We start from the raw sequence: 14903 nt of genomic DNA, 5'->3' as shown, positions 1-14903 counted from the left end.
GGGGGAATGGATTTTAATCTTTTGAGCTAACGCATTGAAATATTTTTTATCTTAACCAGTTTCTGGTCTCCCGAGGCAGTGCTCATTCTCCTGGACCTAGCCCTGCCCTGCTTACAGCGCTCTGCACTGGTTGCGCCACATCCTAAATTTCTGACGAGAGGAATCTAGAGGAAGAGAGTCTGACTTAACCTGTTTGGACACTTTAGAGCAACAGAAGCAGCCCACCACAAAGGGGCGGAGCGATCGGACTACAGCTCCCAGAAGGCCGCGCGGCACGCTTGCTGATTGGCTGCGCATGTCCCGCCCCCTGCCCGCCCCGCCAGGAAGACCCGGCAAGTCCCAGGCTAGTGTGCTCGGAGGTCAGGACCCGCAGGGACCTCCCACTTGCGGCCTAATGGCAGCGCAGCCCTTGTCCCGGATATGTTGGCTCCTGAGGTCCAGCGCCAGGGGCTGTAGCTCGGGGGTGCCAGGGACGCAGCCCAGCCCCAGGGAGCCCTCGAGACCCGCCACAGAGGTGAGCCCGCCCACGGGCGTCCGCGCGGTCCTGGAAGGGTGGCGCAAGCCTGCTGTCCTCACCCCTGGACCCCCCACCACCATCACCGCCAGTCTGTCCCCGGAGGCGGCTTATGGGAGGACCCCCGGTAGCTTAATAGGGGGGTCGTGTTCCCCAGATCTGCCGCCTGGGCTCACCAGCTAGTCCAGCAGGAGAGACCCCTGGGAGTCTCACTCAGACACTCCTGTACCCCGAGCGATGCTACCCCATTCTAGGAGTCAGCCGTGCCCCAAAAGGGGGACCACAGGGATGGGACCTTGGGCCTAGGGAGGTGTTTTATTACCTATTCCTTAAACATTTTCGCACCTAACTCCCAGTCCTGGTGTGTTTGCGTGTGATCAAGTGTCCCAGCGACACCTGCCTCATCCCTGGCACCACCTTGGTGCCACCAAGTTTCCACTTTGTAGTCACAGGGCTCCGTGACCCGGCTTTGTTTCTGTCATCTTGGTTTCCCTTGGGAGAGTTCAGCCTCATTCTTCAGGGGAACAGAGCAGGACCCCACCTTTCCCAGGTTAGAGGTTCCTGCCTCTCTAGAGTTTGGGGCGGAATTCTCCGGTCCTAGACAGAGCCCCTCAAACTGTTTCATGCCATAACAAGTTGGAAATGCGCTACTTTTCTTGTGTAGTTAGAGAAACGTTGGGGGAGGAGCATCTCTTCATTTGGTTAAACATCTTTCCTAGAACCATGTCCTTGTCGTCCTGTCTTCCGGGAATGGGCTTCCCATCCTGGAATTCGGGTTCCAATCATTGTCCCTTCTCTCTTGCTCAATGAGGGGACAGGCTTCTGCCCAGACTGATTACTTTCTCTGGATCCCAGTCCCTCTGGGATCCTGAGATCAGCAGGCCCGTTGTTGGGAAATGAAGCACTTTCAGGTGTTGTTGAACTCTGAAATTCATTGAGGACAAGTTGCTGAAGCAAAGATAGCTGAGGGGTCCTTAAAGACTTGGAGGAAGGGGAAGTTTCTCCATCTCCGCTGATTTGCCGCATTCACCAATAGGCCTGTGCTGGGGGTCTTGATATCAGTCTTCTGTGATCCTCACCGTAAATACAGTGAGGGAGACGGCCCATCAGAGTTAAAGTGACTGGAAAGTAGGGGCAAAGAAACTCATGATGGCTGTGCTCAGGCTGCCTCCCTGTGAGGGTCCTGGAGAGCGGACTGGTGCCTATGCTTCCCCATACACGTCTGGTGTAGCAGGAGTAGAACAGGCACCGGAGCACACTGCTGGAGTTGAGTCCAGCCCTGCACCTTGCAGGAGGCCCTGAACAGTGGTGTTCCTGCCTTCCCCGTGTCTCCCCAGGGGCCTTAATAAACTGAGCACTGGACAAAGAGTCCTGCATTCTCACCCTCCACCTAGCCCCGGTTTTATCTGGCTCCTAGGCTGTCACTTTCTGTCTGTAAATCAGAACACTGGACCAGCGCATCTTAGACAGCAGGGAAAGCCATGGAGATTCATCTTTAAGAGGATCTCAAAGTGGAGATGAGATACGTGTGTTCAGTCCATCCACAGAGCTTGCCGGTTGGCGAAGTAGCGATGGGGTACTCGGAACCCTCTCCTGCCCTCCCTTCCTGCAGGGCCCCTCTCCCTATGCCCCATCGGGCTCTGTTTTGGGAGAACCAGAGTGGAAAGCACTTCTGCTTATGTGTCAGGTGTGCTAGAGAAGTGAAATGCAAGTGGGAGCTGGTGTGTTAAGTAGCTTCCAAGTGGTGCAGGGGACCTGGCATCCTGACTGCAGTGGCCTAGACATCTTTCCTGGAGGGCTTAGGCCAGCCCAGGTGTACCCCCTTTCTCCTTCTGAAGGTCCATGCAGGCTCTCTTGGGCAGCAAGGGCCTGGCCTGAGGTCCTGGGCCTTCTGTCTGTGGCGGGAACAGGGATGAAGTTCACTCTGGACAAGGCAGAGTCACCCACCTGTTCGGGATGCCAGGCAGGACCAAATGCTGGCAAGGGGACCAGGCAGGAGGGAAGTGGGTATGGGAAGAGGCAGGAAGGAGGCCTGCAGGGTGGCCTGCATGGAAAAGGGGCTCTCCAGGGGATCCTCTTGATTTCCATCTGCCTGGCTCCTCCAAACCCTTGTCTCAGGGAAGCAGACTGTGCTTACCAGCAGCCAGAGGAGTGAGGGCCCCACACTTGAGGTGGGCATGGCAGAGAGAGCAGGAGAGCCAGGCCTGTGCTGGGCACTTTGCTGTGTCCTCATTTGATAGAGATCAGCTGTAAGGACTGCCTGCTGTACATTATCCCAATAGCAGGTAAGAAGGGAGCATTGATATTTGAGATTGGAGTGGATTATTTTTCTCCTCAGTAACCTTGCTACTCTGTCTAGACTAGAGTGATTTAGGGACTCCCTTTTACCATTCCAGTCAAATGTCCTTGAAGGCAGTGATCCTCCCTTAAGTAGCTCCCTGGTACTATCCTTCCTGACTCCCTCTCCCTGAGTGGGTGTGGCTGGATGAGAGATAATCAGAAGCATGCGGCAGGCTGCCCTGTGCCGGGTCCCATAGCACTAGCACCAGTGGTCTTGCGGGAGCTCAGACTCCACTTGTCCTGCTTCTGGTAGTGCAGCAGCAGGTCTGAAATGCCCAGCCGTGGGCCATCTACCATTGGTAGGGTTGGAAGGCCAGCGTCTAGCAGAGCTAGGAGATTAACACAAAGCAGGAAAACTAGTCACAGCACACCTCCTCCATGAATATTTGTTTAATGAGTGAACATACATAAGTAGGGATTATACTGGGGAAACCACAGTGTTGACTTAACTGGTATCTGCTGTGTCAGGAGCTCCCATTGAGTTAGGATTACGATCGACACAGATGAGGAAAAGGAGGCTGAGATTCAAGTGCGTGCTGCAGCTTTACCTGTTCCAAAGGAGCAAAATGACACCCAGTACTGGCATCTGCGGGGCCAGGGCTGCCCAGCCCTGGCTGCAGAGGGGGGAGCCGTGGCACTTGCCTGAGTCAGTCTGTGGGGCGAGGTTCTGTTATCCACTCTTCCCAGAAGCTCTTGCAGTACCACCCTGCTTGAGAACCTGTCCTACAGTAAACCATTTTGACAGCCTGAAAACGAAGGGTTCGATATCACTTCCGCACCCTCATTAGAGTAGAGATGGGCAGCTCTTCTTTTTCTTTGACGCAGTGGTTCAACGCTTGAGACCAACATGCTGTGGTCCATGCTGGGGATACTGAGGCGGGACAACTTCCCACAGGAGAAACCTGGTTCAGGCTGCAGCCCTGGGAGCTTTCTGCTACCTTCCACAGGCCCCAGCCCATCCTGGGTGAGCAGGGTGGCTCTCTACTGATAATTCCCTCTGAATCCTGTGTCCTTTTTGACGGGTGTAGATATTTTTTCCTCCAGGAGATTGAAGAGAAAGGGAAAAAAGTAGAAACAGGCTTGTGGGAGGCATGAGATGTGTTAGTGTCCAAGTGATGAGTGCACGTGACCGGAAGGGTGAGTGCACGTTAGATTGGGCTGTGGTGTCCAGAACCGGACGTCCAGAGCCAGTGCCTAATTTCGGCTGCTCCTTGGTCAGGATTCCTTCCAGTTTCTGCTGAGTTATCTTGGTCCTCTCACGCTTTCCCAATTCCTGGATTTATTTTGCTCCTCTTACCCAGTCGCTCCCCACCGCATATGCTAATTGGGGTGAGGATAATTTGGCCAGTGAAGGTGTGGAGTTTGGGGTAATTAACAAAGGACTGCCTTGCACCTAGCTGCTAATGGAAATCAGCCATGAACCCCATTTCTAGGGACCTCCCAGAGCCTGCGGCCGTGTCTCCTCCCCTCAGGCCCCACACAATAGGTGCCTGATCCTTCCCGCTGGTGCTGGGTGGGGTGAAGAATAAGACTGAAGCAAGTTCCCATGGGCCTGTCCCTCCGCTGCCCTGCCAAGCCTGAGGTCCCCACCCTTGGCTGAGTGCTGGGAGGTGGATCTGTTTCCCAGTCTGCCCGTGTGGTGGGAGGGACAATCCCAGCTTCCCCAGGATTGCAGGGCCCGGACTGACCGGAAGCTGAGAAGCATTGTCCAAATGTCAGAGCCAAGCAAGGAGCCACTCCTGTCGGGGGCACTCCTCTCGGGCCCTCCCCCACTCGCCTGTCCCTGTCCTTGCAGGAGCTGTCCAGGCGGCGGCAGTTCCTGCGAGAGCACGCAGCCCCCTTCTCTGCCTTCCTCACGGACAGCTTTGGCCGGCAGCACAGCTACCTTCGGATCTCACTCACCGAGAAGTGCAACCTCAGATGTGAGTGGCCGTCCTGGGCTGGCTCTGGGCTGCTGTCCCTCTGCTGACTGATGTAGCTTCTCCATGCTGCTCATGCCCAGAAAACTGCTTCCGTCCTCCAGTCCCACCTCCAACTTCCCCACCCTCCCCTGCCTTGCCCGGGAGGAGGATGGAAGTCATGGTTGAGTTTCAGAGTTAGGAACCCTGTGTCCTACTTAGATTTGAGAACAGAATTGCCATTGGGTTTAGGATGAAGATTGCATCCTGGACCTCTCACTCGTCAGGGTTCCTGCTTCCCTTCAGTTCCCAAGCCCAGGACATGGCCAGCGGCAGGGCAGTGGACATTGCAAACATGTGATCCACGCAGCAGTGCCCTCAACAGTCACTGCAAGCCACAGATGCCCCAGGCCTGGGACAGAGCACTCATGCTACATAACCCTGCGCAAAGAGCACTTTGGGGTCTATGCCCTGCTAGGTGCTTCCACAGTTGGATCTTCCTTCTTGTCTTTCCCCCTTCTCTCCTTTTCCCCTTTCATTCCCTCCCTCCCCGCTACTGCACCTTCCAATAAGTGAACTTGTTTCATGGGCCAGTAAATACACTTGTAGCTGGTAAATGATTAGTCAGACAAAATACTACCTATTGCACATTTTGATCTTCCCTATTTTGTCTCAAGAGTCCAATTCTGGACCCACTATGCCAACTTGACTTTGTACTGTAGCAGGTCTTGACCCGACTCTTGCGAAAGCAGACCAGAAGTAGACTAGGCAGGGGTGGCACTCCCTCACCTGTTGATCTCATTCTGTTCTCTTCCCTAAATGAAGAACAGAACTGATAATAACCTGCAGCACAGGGGTCAGATTTTAGATCACTTGTGGCCACAGAGGACAGCAGCTTTCCCCAGGCCAGAAAGACTTCCTTGATTTCCTGGCATGGCCAAAGAGGGGCCAGCCACAGCTCAGAGCGAGGAGGATGAATGACGCCAGCAGGAATGGAACCAAGGCCCTGCTCTGTCCGGCCTTGCCCAGTTGCCCCTTAGCTGAGTGAGGAAACCAGTGTCTTGGTATCATCTGCACCTAGTTAGGCCCTGCTGTCCTCCTAGTTCATCGCCTTTGACCCACAGCCTCGGCTCCCAAGCGGGGAAGCGAAGGCCAGATTTGGCAAGAAGGTTGCTACCCGTGCAGAGATGAGAAAGGTCCCATGCAAGTGTGCCCCCCTCATCTCTGGATGGGGCTCAGGGAAACTGGGCCTCCCTGCCTGCAGCACCCATGTCCTACCACCTCATCTCTTTCCAACCGTCCCTTTTGCAGGCCAGTACTGCATGCCCGAGGAGGGTGTCCCCTTGACCCCCAAGGCTGACCTGCTGACCACAGAGGAGATCCTGACCCTCGCCCGGCTCTTTGTGAAACAAGGGGTCGACAAGATCCGGCTCACAGGTGGAGAACCGCTCATCCGGCGGGATGTGGTGGACATCGTGGGTGAGTTGGACACATGTCATCCCCCTCCCTTTTCCTGCCTCATCCAGCTGTGCCCCAGTGGCTTCGGGTCACATGGAGAGATCAGAGTCATCGCCAGGAAGCCGACACAACCAGGCTCCCGCTGTCCTGGGCGGCTTCCTGTCTGCCATCCGGCCCGCTTTCCCTCTCCAGTCACATGGGCAGGCCATTGTACTCGCCGTTCCCTTTGTCAAGGGCTCGGGGCTCTGCTGTGCTCCAGGTCATCTTCTTGGTGAGACCCCTCCCTTGGTCACTGTCTAGCCCGCGTCCCATGTCCTCACCCCACTCGTTCTCTCCCGAAGTTGGCAGACTACAGCCCTGAGCTCAAATCTGGATCCCCACCTGTTCTGACATTCAAGCTGAGAATGCTTTTATAGTTCTACATTGGGGGGGTAGCCAAAGAAAAATGTTTGATACCGGATGAAATCTGCCTGAAATCCTAAGTTCTGTGTCTGTGAATAAAGTTCCGTGGGAGCACAGCCGGGCCCGTGCACTTGCATTTCATCCACTGTTGCTTTTGCAGAGTTGAGCAGTTGCAGCACAGATCAGGTGGCAGAGCCGCTGGCACGGCGGAAAGTGCTCGCTGCCTGGGACTTTAACACTGGCATCCCAGCTCCATCTCCTTCCCCTGACTTAGTCTTCTTCGTAAGGCTTCTCTCATCCTGGCATGATTTGCTTGCTTATTTGTTTAATTTTCTCCTCCATTCACCAGCATGACAGCTCTGTAGTGGTTGAGGCAGGGTACACTCACAACTGTGCCTCCAGCACCTGAGCCATGCATGGCAAGTACTTGGTGCTCACTGGTACTTGCTGAATGAGTGGTGTGTCCAAATAGTCTTGGGAGTAAAACATACAGTACTTACGTTCGAATTTCCAGCTGTGCCTCCTCCTAGCGGTATGCCCTGAGGCAACTTTTAAAGTTTGTTCTAAGCCTTGGGGCCATGAGGATACCTACCAGGTAGGGTTGTCCTCTGCCCCAGGAGGAAAGGGCTGTGTGATGTGCCCTGCCATGGTGCTCGTAAGGGGAGAAGCTCTGCAGAGCCGCGGGCTGCTTCTGAGCCCCAAGGACAGGCAGAGAACTTGGCTCACATCTTGGACGGACAGAGGTCAAAATCAAAAGACAACAAGGCTCTGTGTTCTTGATGGCTGCGCCCTCCAAGCTGCTCTGGGTGGGATCTCCCAGCCCTCAGCTCTGTCTCATTTCCTGTGTCTGTCACTTGCATTGCAAGTTGGGAGAGGTTTGTTGAGGCTCCTGTTTGTAGACCATGGTCAGAAACGGCCTGACAGAGGGAAGCTGCTCACCTCCCTGCAGCCAGGAAACAGAGAGGGGAGGAGCTGGAGAAGAGAGACCCCCTGAAAGGCACACGGCCAGTGACTCTTTTCCTCCAACTGGCCCCACTTTATAACGCCCTGTTCTGCTGTAAACTCATGAGTGGATTAATCCATTATTGCTAAGTTATTCAAATTAGCCCATTTATTAATGCAGTCAGCGCCCTCATTATCCATTCACCTCTGCAGGCTCTACCTGCGAACACTGCTATATAGGGGATCAGGTCCTCCATAGATGAGTTTTTGGGGCAGACACTTGAAACTTAAGACCCTAACTCCTTGGGTGGCAGCTTTCTTGTCTGGACCTGCCACTTTAAGGACCATTCTGGCTGTGAGGGGGCGTGATCTTTGCTTCAGGTGAGCAGCCTGGGATGGGCAGGGTGATCACCATGCAGACACTGGTTAGGAGGAGGGCCTACCTGTGAGTGACCTTCTCTGGAGGATTTCCTCCACTCCCCAGCCACCTTTCCCCGGAGCTTCTAAGAATGGCAGCTACAATGTGTAGTACTTCTACAGAGTGCTTTGCTGTTTCTCAGGCAGCCCCTGGGGTCCTCCCAGAGATGCTGACTCAGCAGAAGGGTCCGAGGCGCAGGACAGGTGGGTGTCCGTGTGGGAAGGGCAGAGGGAGGAGGTCGCAGTTTGCTGGTCTCCTTGAGCCCACAGTCTGCAGTCCTGTGCCCTGCGCCCTGCAGTCCCTGCTTGCAGCTGGGAGAGCCTGGGGAATGCAGCAGAGCTCCGCATGGGACTTGCATCACACGCGCCTCTGCCGCTTTCTGTGTACAGTCCCCGGATGCGGGGGAAATGGGTTTAACGCAGTGCTGCGCACAAGGACTTTCCAACGTGGCAGGACCTTTCTGTGGCTGTGTGGTCTCATTCGGCACCCACTACCACACGTAGCTCTCAAACAGTTAACCCAGGACTAATGTCACCAAGGAGCACTTATTACTTTTGAAATTCGAAGGGCCTCAGTGGCCGGCAGCTGCCACGAGGAGGGAACTGAATACACAGGGGCCGTGATGGTGTGGACGTCTTTGCAGAGCCTTGCTTGGACCTAATTTCAGATCGACTCCCTGTCAGGTGGGCTGGGCTCAAGAGACTCTCAGCACAGCAGCTGGTTCCTTTATTTTCTTTTTTCCTTTCCTTCTTTCCATCTTCCATTCCTTCTTTTCTTCTAGGGAGTAGCCAGATCCCACAGCCTAGACCTCCTGTGGGATTTAATGCCGTAGGGAGCCGTTGACAGATTCTGAAAGGAGTGAAGTTTGTTGTTTTTTTGTTTGTGATGGGCTCCGGTTGCATAGGGCCATATTAAATCATAATCCTGGGTGCACAAGATATTCTAATTTATATTTTAATGTTTTCAATTCCTGATGAAACCCACTGTGCCCTCTTCCCCCTTTTATTTTATTTTACTTTTTTAAGAACGCTGGAGGCGACTTTTATCCACCTTTCTGTCCTCCTGATCCTGTTCCCTTTCCCACCCCAGCACAGCTGTTTCCTGAATTTTGTTTATCTTCATGTTGCTTTATAAAAATTAGTGTTTTTAATACTTTATTAGTATCATGCTGTGTGTAGTCTTTAAGGGCTTCTTTCATTCATTCATTGATTGCAACAGAATCTTGCTATGTACCCAGGCTGGCTTTAAACTCCCAGTGATCCTCCTGCTGGGATTGCAGATGTACACCACCATGCCCAGCTTGACCACAGTGAAATTCATACCTGTTACCTAAAGCCAGAGTTCTTTCCTTTTCTCTGGGAGCTCCTGTTCCCTTCCGTGACTGCCATCCTGGTTCCTGAGCACTGGAGTTGGTTCCAGTTTTTTGCTCTTCTGAACAGTGCTACTTTGAACACACATTCACATTTCCTGGCATAGACTTTCTCCAGGAGCAAAATTGTTGGATCACAGTACATACGAATATTTAACTTTGGGTAACTATGTGGCCCTATCTTTTTTTTTTTTTTTTTCTGTCTTTTTGAGACAGAGTCTCGCTATGCAGTTCAGGCTGGCCTCGAACTCACAACGATCCTTCCTGTCTCAACCTCCTGAATGCTGGGATTACACTTATGCGGCCCTATCTAAAGTGGTTGTACCAACTTATACTCTAAGAGATCCTATTGGATGTCTTCTCAACACTCATATTATCATGGATTTTTGCCAGTTGAACAAGTATAAAATTATATTTCATGGTGGTTTTGATTTGTATTCCCATGTTTAAGAACAAATTTACTTTTCTCTCTACATGTTAACTAGCAGTATGTATTTCTTTCTTGGTATATTATCTAATCGTGTCTTTTGTACATTTTTCTTCATTTTAAAGAGAATAAAAAATAAGAAAAAAAATGATACAGAATTTTAAAACAAGGTGATAGGGAATGAACAATGGTTGTTATATTGCATATTGTTATCTTTAAAGTAGCTGTTCAGGTTACCAGATATAGGCATGTAAGACTGATCAAACAATTAAGCATGAACTGTTCCTTTCATTGATTGATATTGAAAACATTACAATATAAATGAGAGTATCTTGTACACAGAGGACTATGATAAACTGATAGAAATTAGTAGTACAGTTATCTTAGCTTTTCTACTTGGCAGTTCTTTCATGTTGATTTGTAGAAATTCTTTGCATATGTTGGAAATACATTCTCCTAGCCTGAAGAAAAAAGCTACACATTGTATGAGTCTTCTGAACAGCAGCACTTCTTAAATATATCAGTGTTTTATGGTTGCTGATTTTGTATCTTATGTTGATGAAACATCTAATCCTAGGGCAGTGTACCTGCCTGTGTTTCCACTAAAAAATTTAAAGTTCTACAAGTAAGTCCTTAGTTCATCTGTGGATGATTTTTAGGACTCCAATTTAGTTTATTTGTTTTTTCCATATGGATGACTACTTTTAAAAATATGTTTTTATTAGTGCCCATTAATTTTATAAATTACTAGGTTTGAATATGGTATTTTCATCCATCCATGTAACATATTTTGGTCCTAGCCATCCTGTACTCTCCCTTAAGTCCTCCTTCCCGCTCCCCCCTTTTCCCTTCCTCTTTTCTAAAAATAATTGCCTTTAGATGGCAGTTTTCTCTGGTTCACTATATTGAACAATTCCTACTTCCCCCATAAATCTGCCATGTAAGCATCGATCTGTTTCAGGCTCTGCTCTGTTCAGCTTTCTTTGTGCCAACATCATGCTATCTTAATCACGATCGCTTCATAATAAGTCCATTATCGGTAGGGCAAGTCTTGTTTATTTCAGCAGTGTCTTAGTTACACTAAGCCTTCTTCCTATAAATTTCACAATGAGTTTACCAAGAGCCATGAACAATCCAGGGGCCTTCACTGCACTGAATGAGGGAGAATTGACATCATGGTTGCTCGCAGCCTCCCACCCCACTTCCCTTCCACAGCTGTCTCGTCTTTGCTCAGGGACCACATTGCTGAGTCCCCTATCTCCAGGTCCCCTCTCTGATTCTATGCTAAACGTTTTTACAGCTGGATTCCTGGATCCAGAACTCCCGTGGAGCAGCCTTTCCTCCACAGTGCCTTGTATGTCTTTCAGCCTCATGTCTTCCATTGCTCTTTGTCCCTGGATGTGGCGATAGATAAGTCCCTGCAATTGTTGGTCTGAGTGGTGTGCATTGTAGCCTGCCGTCTCCCTTACTTTTATATGCAGTCTTTTCCTCATGGTCCTTTATTTTAATCATCTGGGCTGGACTCAATTTTATGCCATGATCTTGACAAAATATTTCTTTTTAAAAAAAAAATTTTTCTGATTTTTTTTGTTACTAATATATTCCTCTTCTCTCAATCCACTGCCAGCTTTATCAATGCTGTGTATGTCTGTTTAGATTCTTTTACATTTTCTATGCTAGCAATCATAGCATCTGTAACAGTTTTCTTAATTTTCTATATATATGCTTGTAATTGTCTTGTTTTTTTTTTAATTATCTTTTCTTGTCCTATTACAATATCCAGGACCACAAGTGTACAGCATTGAATAGCCATGGCAAAGGGAGGATTCTCCCAGTGTTTTCCCATTTTTAATATAGGTTCTTACATTTTTCACAAAAAACTTCTGTCAGGTTAATGAAGTTTCCTTCCCAGCTTACAAAGTTTTAATTTATTTGCAGATGTTAGGATGATCTATGGAGTTTGGTTCTGGATGACATCAGTAAATTTTCTAACATCATACCTGGAATAAGCTCAGCACGAGCTGGTAATTATACTTTTATGCCCATTTAGGTCCAGTTGGCTAGTATTTTGTTGAGATTTTTGCATCTGTATCCATGAATGAAATGGGCCTTCATTTTCCTTTCTTCCATTTAACTAAATTGATGTTAGTATTAAAATGTCTCAAATAACAAGTTGAGCAGTATTCCCTGTTCTCTTACCTATGAAACTTACATAAATTGGTGGTTATCACATCTTTGTATATTTGGGCTTCACCATATAAATTCTACATGCCTGGTATTTTCTTTGCATGGAGATTTTTAAACTGCTTCTATTTTTCTGATACTTATTCAAGTTTCATAATTTGTTTGTAGTCAGTTTTGGCCAATCTTTTTTATTTTACAGTTAGTGTATATTAATTGTACAAGACAATGCATTTCATTATGACATTTTCACACATGCATGTAATGTGCTTTGATACTATCCACCCTCCCAAATATCCTCTCACCCGTCTGTGTCCCTTTCCTCTTCCCTAATAGTTCCCCTTCTATTTCCATGTCATATTTTCTGCTGAATCCCACATGCGGGAGAGAAAACTTGGAGTACTTACCTTTCTGAGACTAACTTATTTTGCTTAACAAGTAATGGTTCTCCAGTTCCACCCATTTTGCTGCAAATGAAATGATTTTGTCCTTCATGGCTAATAATACTCTATCAATATGCCATGTTTTTTCTCTATTCATCTATTGATGGGCATCTAGGCTGATTCCATACCTTGGCTGATGTGAATGGTACTATGATAAGTGTGGGTATGCAGGTATCTATAGTGTGTTGACTTTGATTCCTTTGGGTATATACCAAGGAGTAGGATAGCTGGATCATATAGTTCTATTTTTAGTTTTCTGAGGGACCTGCATTCTGATTTTCATAGTGGGTGTACTAATTTACATTGCCACCAACAGTATCTAAGGGTTCCTTCTCCCCACATCCTCACTAACATTTGTTGTTTCTATTTTCTTGATAACATTAGTCATTCTCATTGGGGTGAGATGCGATCTCAATGTAGTTTTGGTTTATATTTCCTTGATGGCTGAAGATATTGAACATCTTTTCATAGTTTTGTTGGCCATTGGCACTTAGAATTGTCTGTTCAATTCATTTGGCTGACTTATTGGTTGGATTGCTTGTTCTTTTGGTATTAATTTTTTTAGTTCTTCATATGTTCTGTATATTAATCCTATTGGATAATTACCTGGCAGATTTCCTCCAATTCTGTAGGCTGTCTCTTCATTCCACTGATGATTTCCTTTGCTGTACAGAAACTTCTGAATGTGATGCAATCCCATTTCAATAGCGAGCTATTGAATCCTGACCTGTTGTTCCTGTTGAGGAAATTTTTGCCTATGCCACTATCTTGAAGTGTTTCCTGTTTTCCTCTGGTATTGTCAAAGTTTCAGGTCTTACATTATGGTCTGATTCATTTCTTAGTTGATTTTTGTTCAGAGTGAGAGAATTTATTGAATTGTCTACAGTTCCCCCGGCTCTACTTATTGAAGAAGCTGTGTTTTTGCTAATATCTTTATGGTTCTTTTTTCAGGAATTAGATGACTGTAGATGTAGGTTCATTCCTAGGTGCTCCATTCTGTTCCATTGGTCTATCTGTCAGTTTTTATGCCAGCACCATGCTATTCTCGTTACTGTGGTTCTCTGATATATTTTGAAATCAGGTGGAGTAAAACTTTGGATTGTGAGTAATTTATTCTGTGAGTATTGCACAAGAGGAGCAAGCATTTTGAATAAGTTTTAACTTGGTAAATGAGTGATGCCTTGCAATAGGAATAGTATGTGATGCTGAATGTCACATGATCACAACTAAACCAATAGTTCTTCTCCCTATTCCCTCTTCTCTCTCTCTCTCCACAGGAATGTAGGTTATCATCTCCTAAAAGCAAGAAGTTATGGAGGAGATCTAGTATGTGGGGGAGGAGAAAAAGGCAGAGGAATCCCCCTCACTTCAAATGAGATTAGGAAGAAGTGTAAAATGTGGTTTATGGCACAGAATTTTCTAGAATAGCACCACCTGAATAAGGCTGTAGCAGTGTGAGTGATGAATCTGTTTAACAACAACACAGTGTCACTTTTCTGCAAAATCCTCAAAAGGAGACAAAAACAAGTGTCATTGGATAGGTCCCTTGTTAAAAGTTGCACAAAAAGAACGATTCCATTGAGCCAATTGGTAACAGTGATTGCATTAGTGATAGTGAAAGTTGTGCTACCCAGTAACCCTCCTCTCTCTTGACTCCCTCACACCAGACACAAAGGTTTTCAAAAGTAAGTGCAGGTTAGTGTGTTTACTTTTCTTTATATTTTGTATTATATTACAGTATTGTAATTTTTATATGAATATTTTTGAGTTGTGGGACAAATCGCCTGAGTTTCCATTACTATGGAGAAGTTTACTTTGATATACAAGTGCTTTGGATTACAAGCATGATTCTGGGGCAAACTGTTCGCAAACAAAGGTCTTACTATTGTGAAATCAGCCTTGTTCTTTTTGCTCAGAATTGCTTTGGCTGTTCTGGTCTTTTGTGCTTCCATGTGCATTTTAGGATTTGTTTTTTCAAGTTTGTGAAGACTGTCATTATTTTGGTGGTGATTGCATTGAATGTGTAGATTGCCTATAGTCGTATCACAGTGTTAACAATGTTAATTCTTCCCAGTCCATAAGCATGGGAGGTCTTTCCATCCTCTACTGTCATTTTCAGTTTCTTTCTTTGGTGTTTCATAATTATAAATATCTTCTACCTCCTTGGTTACATTCATTTTCAGGTTTTTCTTTTTGTTTTCCTGACTTCTTTCTCAGTAGGTTCATTATCAGTGTATAGAAAAGCTGCTGATTTTTGTATGTTGATTTTGTATTCTGTTACTTCACTGAATCTGATTATCAGTTCTGAGAGACTTGGTGAACTCTTGAGGGTTTTCTAGGTATAGAATCATCATCTGCAAAGAGATGATAGGAATTCCTCCTTCCTTGTTTATATCCCTTTTATTTCTTTCTCTTGCTTTCTAATTGCTGTGGCTAAAGTTTCCCATAATGTATTGAATAAGAGTGGTGAAAACAGATACCCTCATTTTATTCCTGATTGTAGAGGAAATG

General features: G+C 47.4%; 1 protein-coding gene across 4 annotated transcripts in view; it reads left to right on the top strand.

The window, feature by feature from the left end:
- Positions 1 to 316: 316 nt before the first annotated feature.
- Mocs1 (molybdenum cofactor synthesis 1) overlaps positions 317 to 14903 on the top strand; it is a 30235-nt gene continuing 15648 nt past the window's right edge. For 2 of the 4 annotated variants that reach the window (XM_005389659.1, XM_005389662.1), the window contains exons 1-3: positions 317 to 514; positions 4650 to 4776; positions 6064 to 6231. In XM_005389659.1, coding sequence (XP_005389716.1) covers positions 395 to 514; positions 4650 to 4776; positions 6064 to 6231 — 415 coding nt within the window. In that variant the 5' untranslated portion in view covers positions 317 to 394. Of the gene's footprint in view, positions 515 to 4649; positions 4777 to 6048; positions 6232 to 14903 lie in introns of all 4 variants that reach the window. The other 2 variants (XM_013516992.1, XM_013516991.1) reach the window with 1 other exon arrangement.

The sequence above is a fragment of the Chinchilla lanigera genome, unplaced genomic scaffold, assembly GCF_000276665.1.
Source record: "Chinchilla lanigera isolate Chin_1 unplaced genomic scaffold, ChiLan1.0 scaffold00036, whole genome shotgun sequence".
Classification (NCBI taxonomy): Eukaryota; Metazoa; Chordata; class Mammalia; order Rodentia; family Chinchillidae; genus Chinchilla; species Chinchilla lanigera.
Note: the sequence above shows the minus strand (reverse complement) of the source record. Positions and strands in the feature narration are given on the sequence as shown.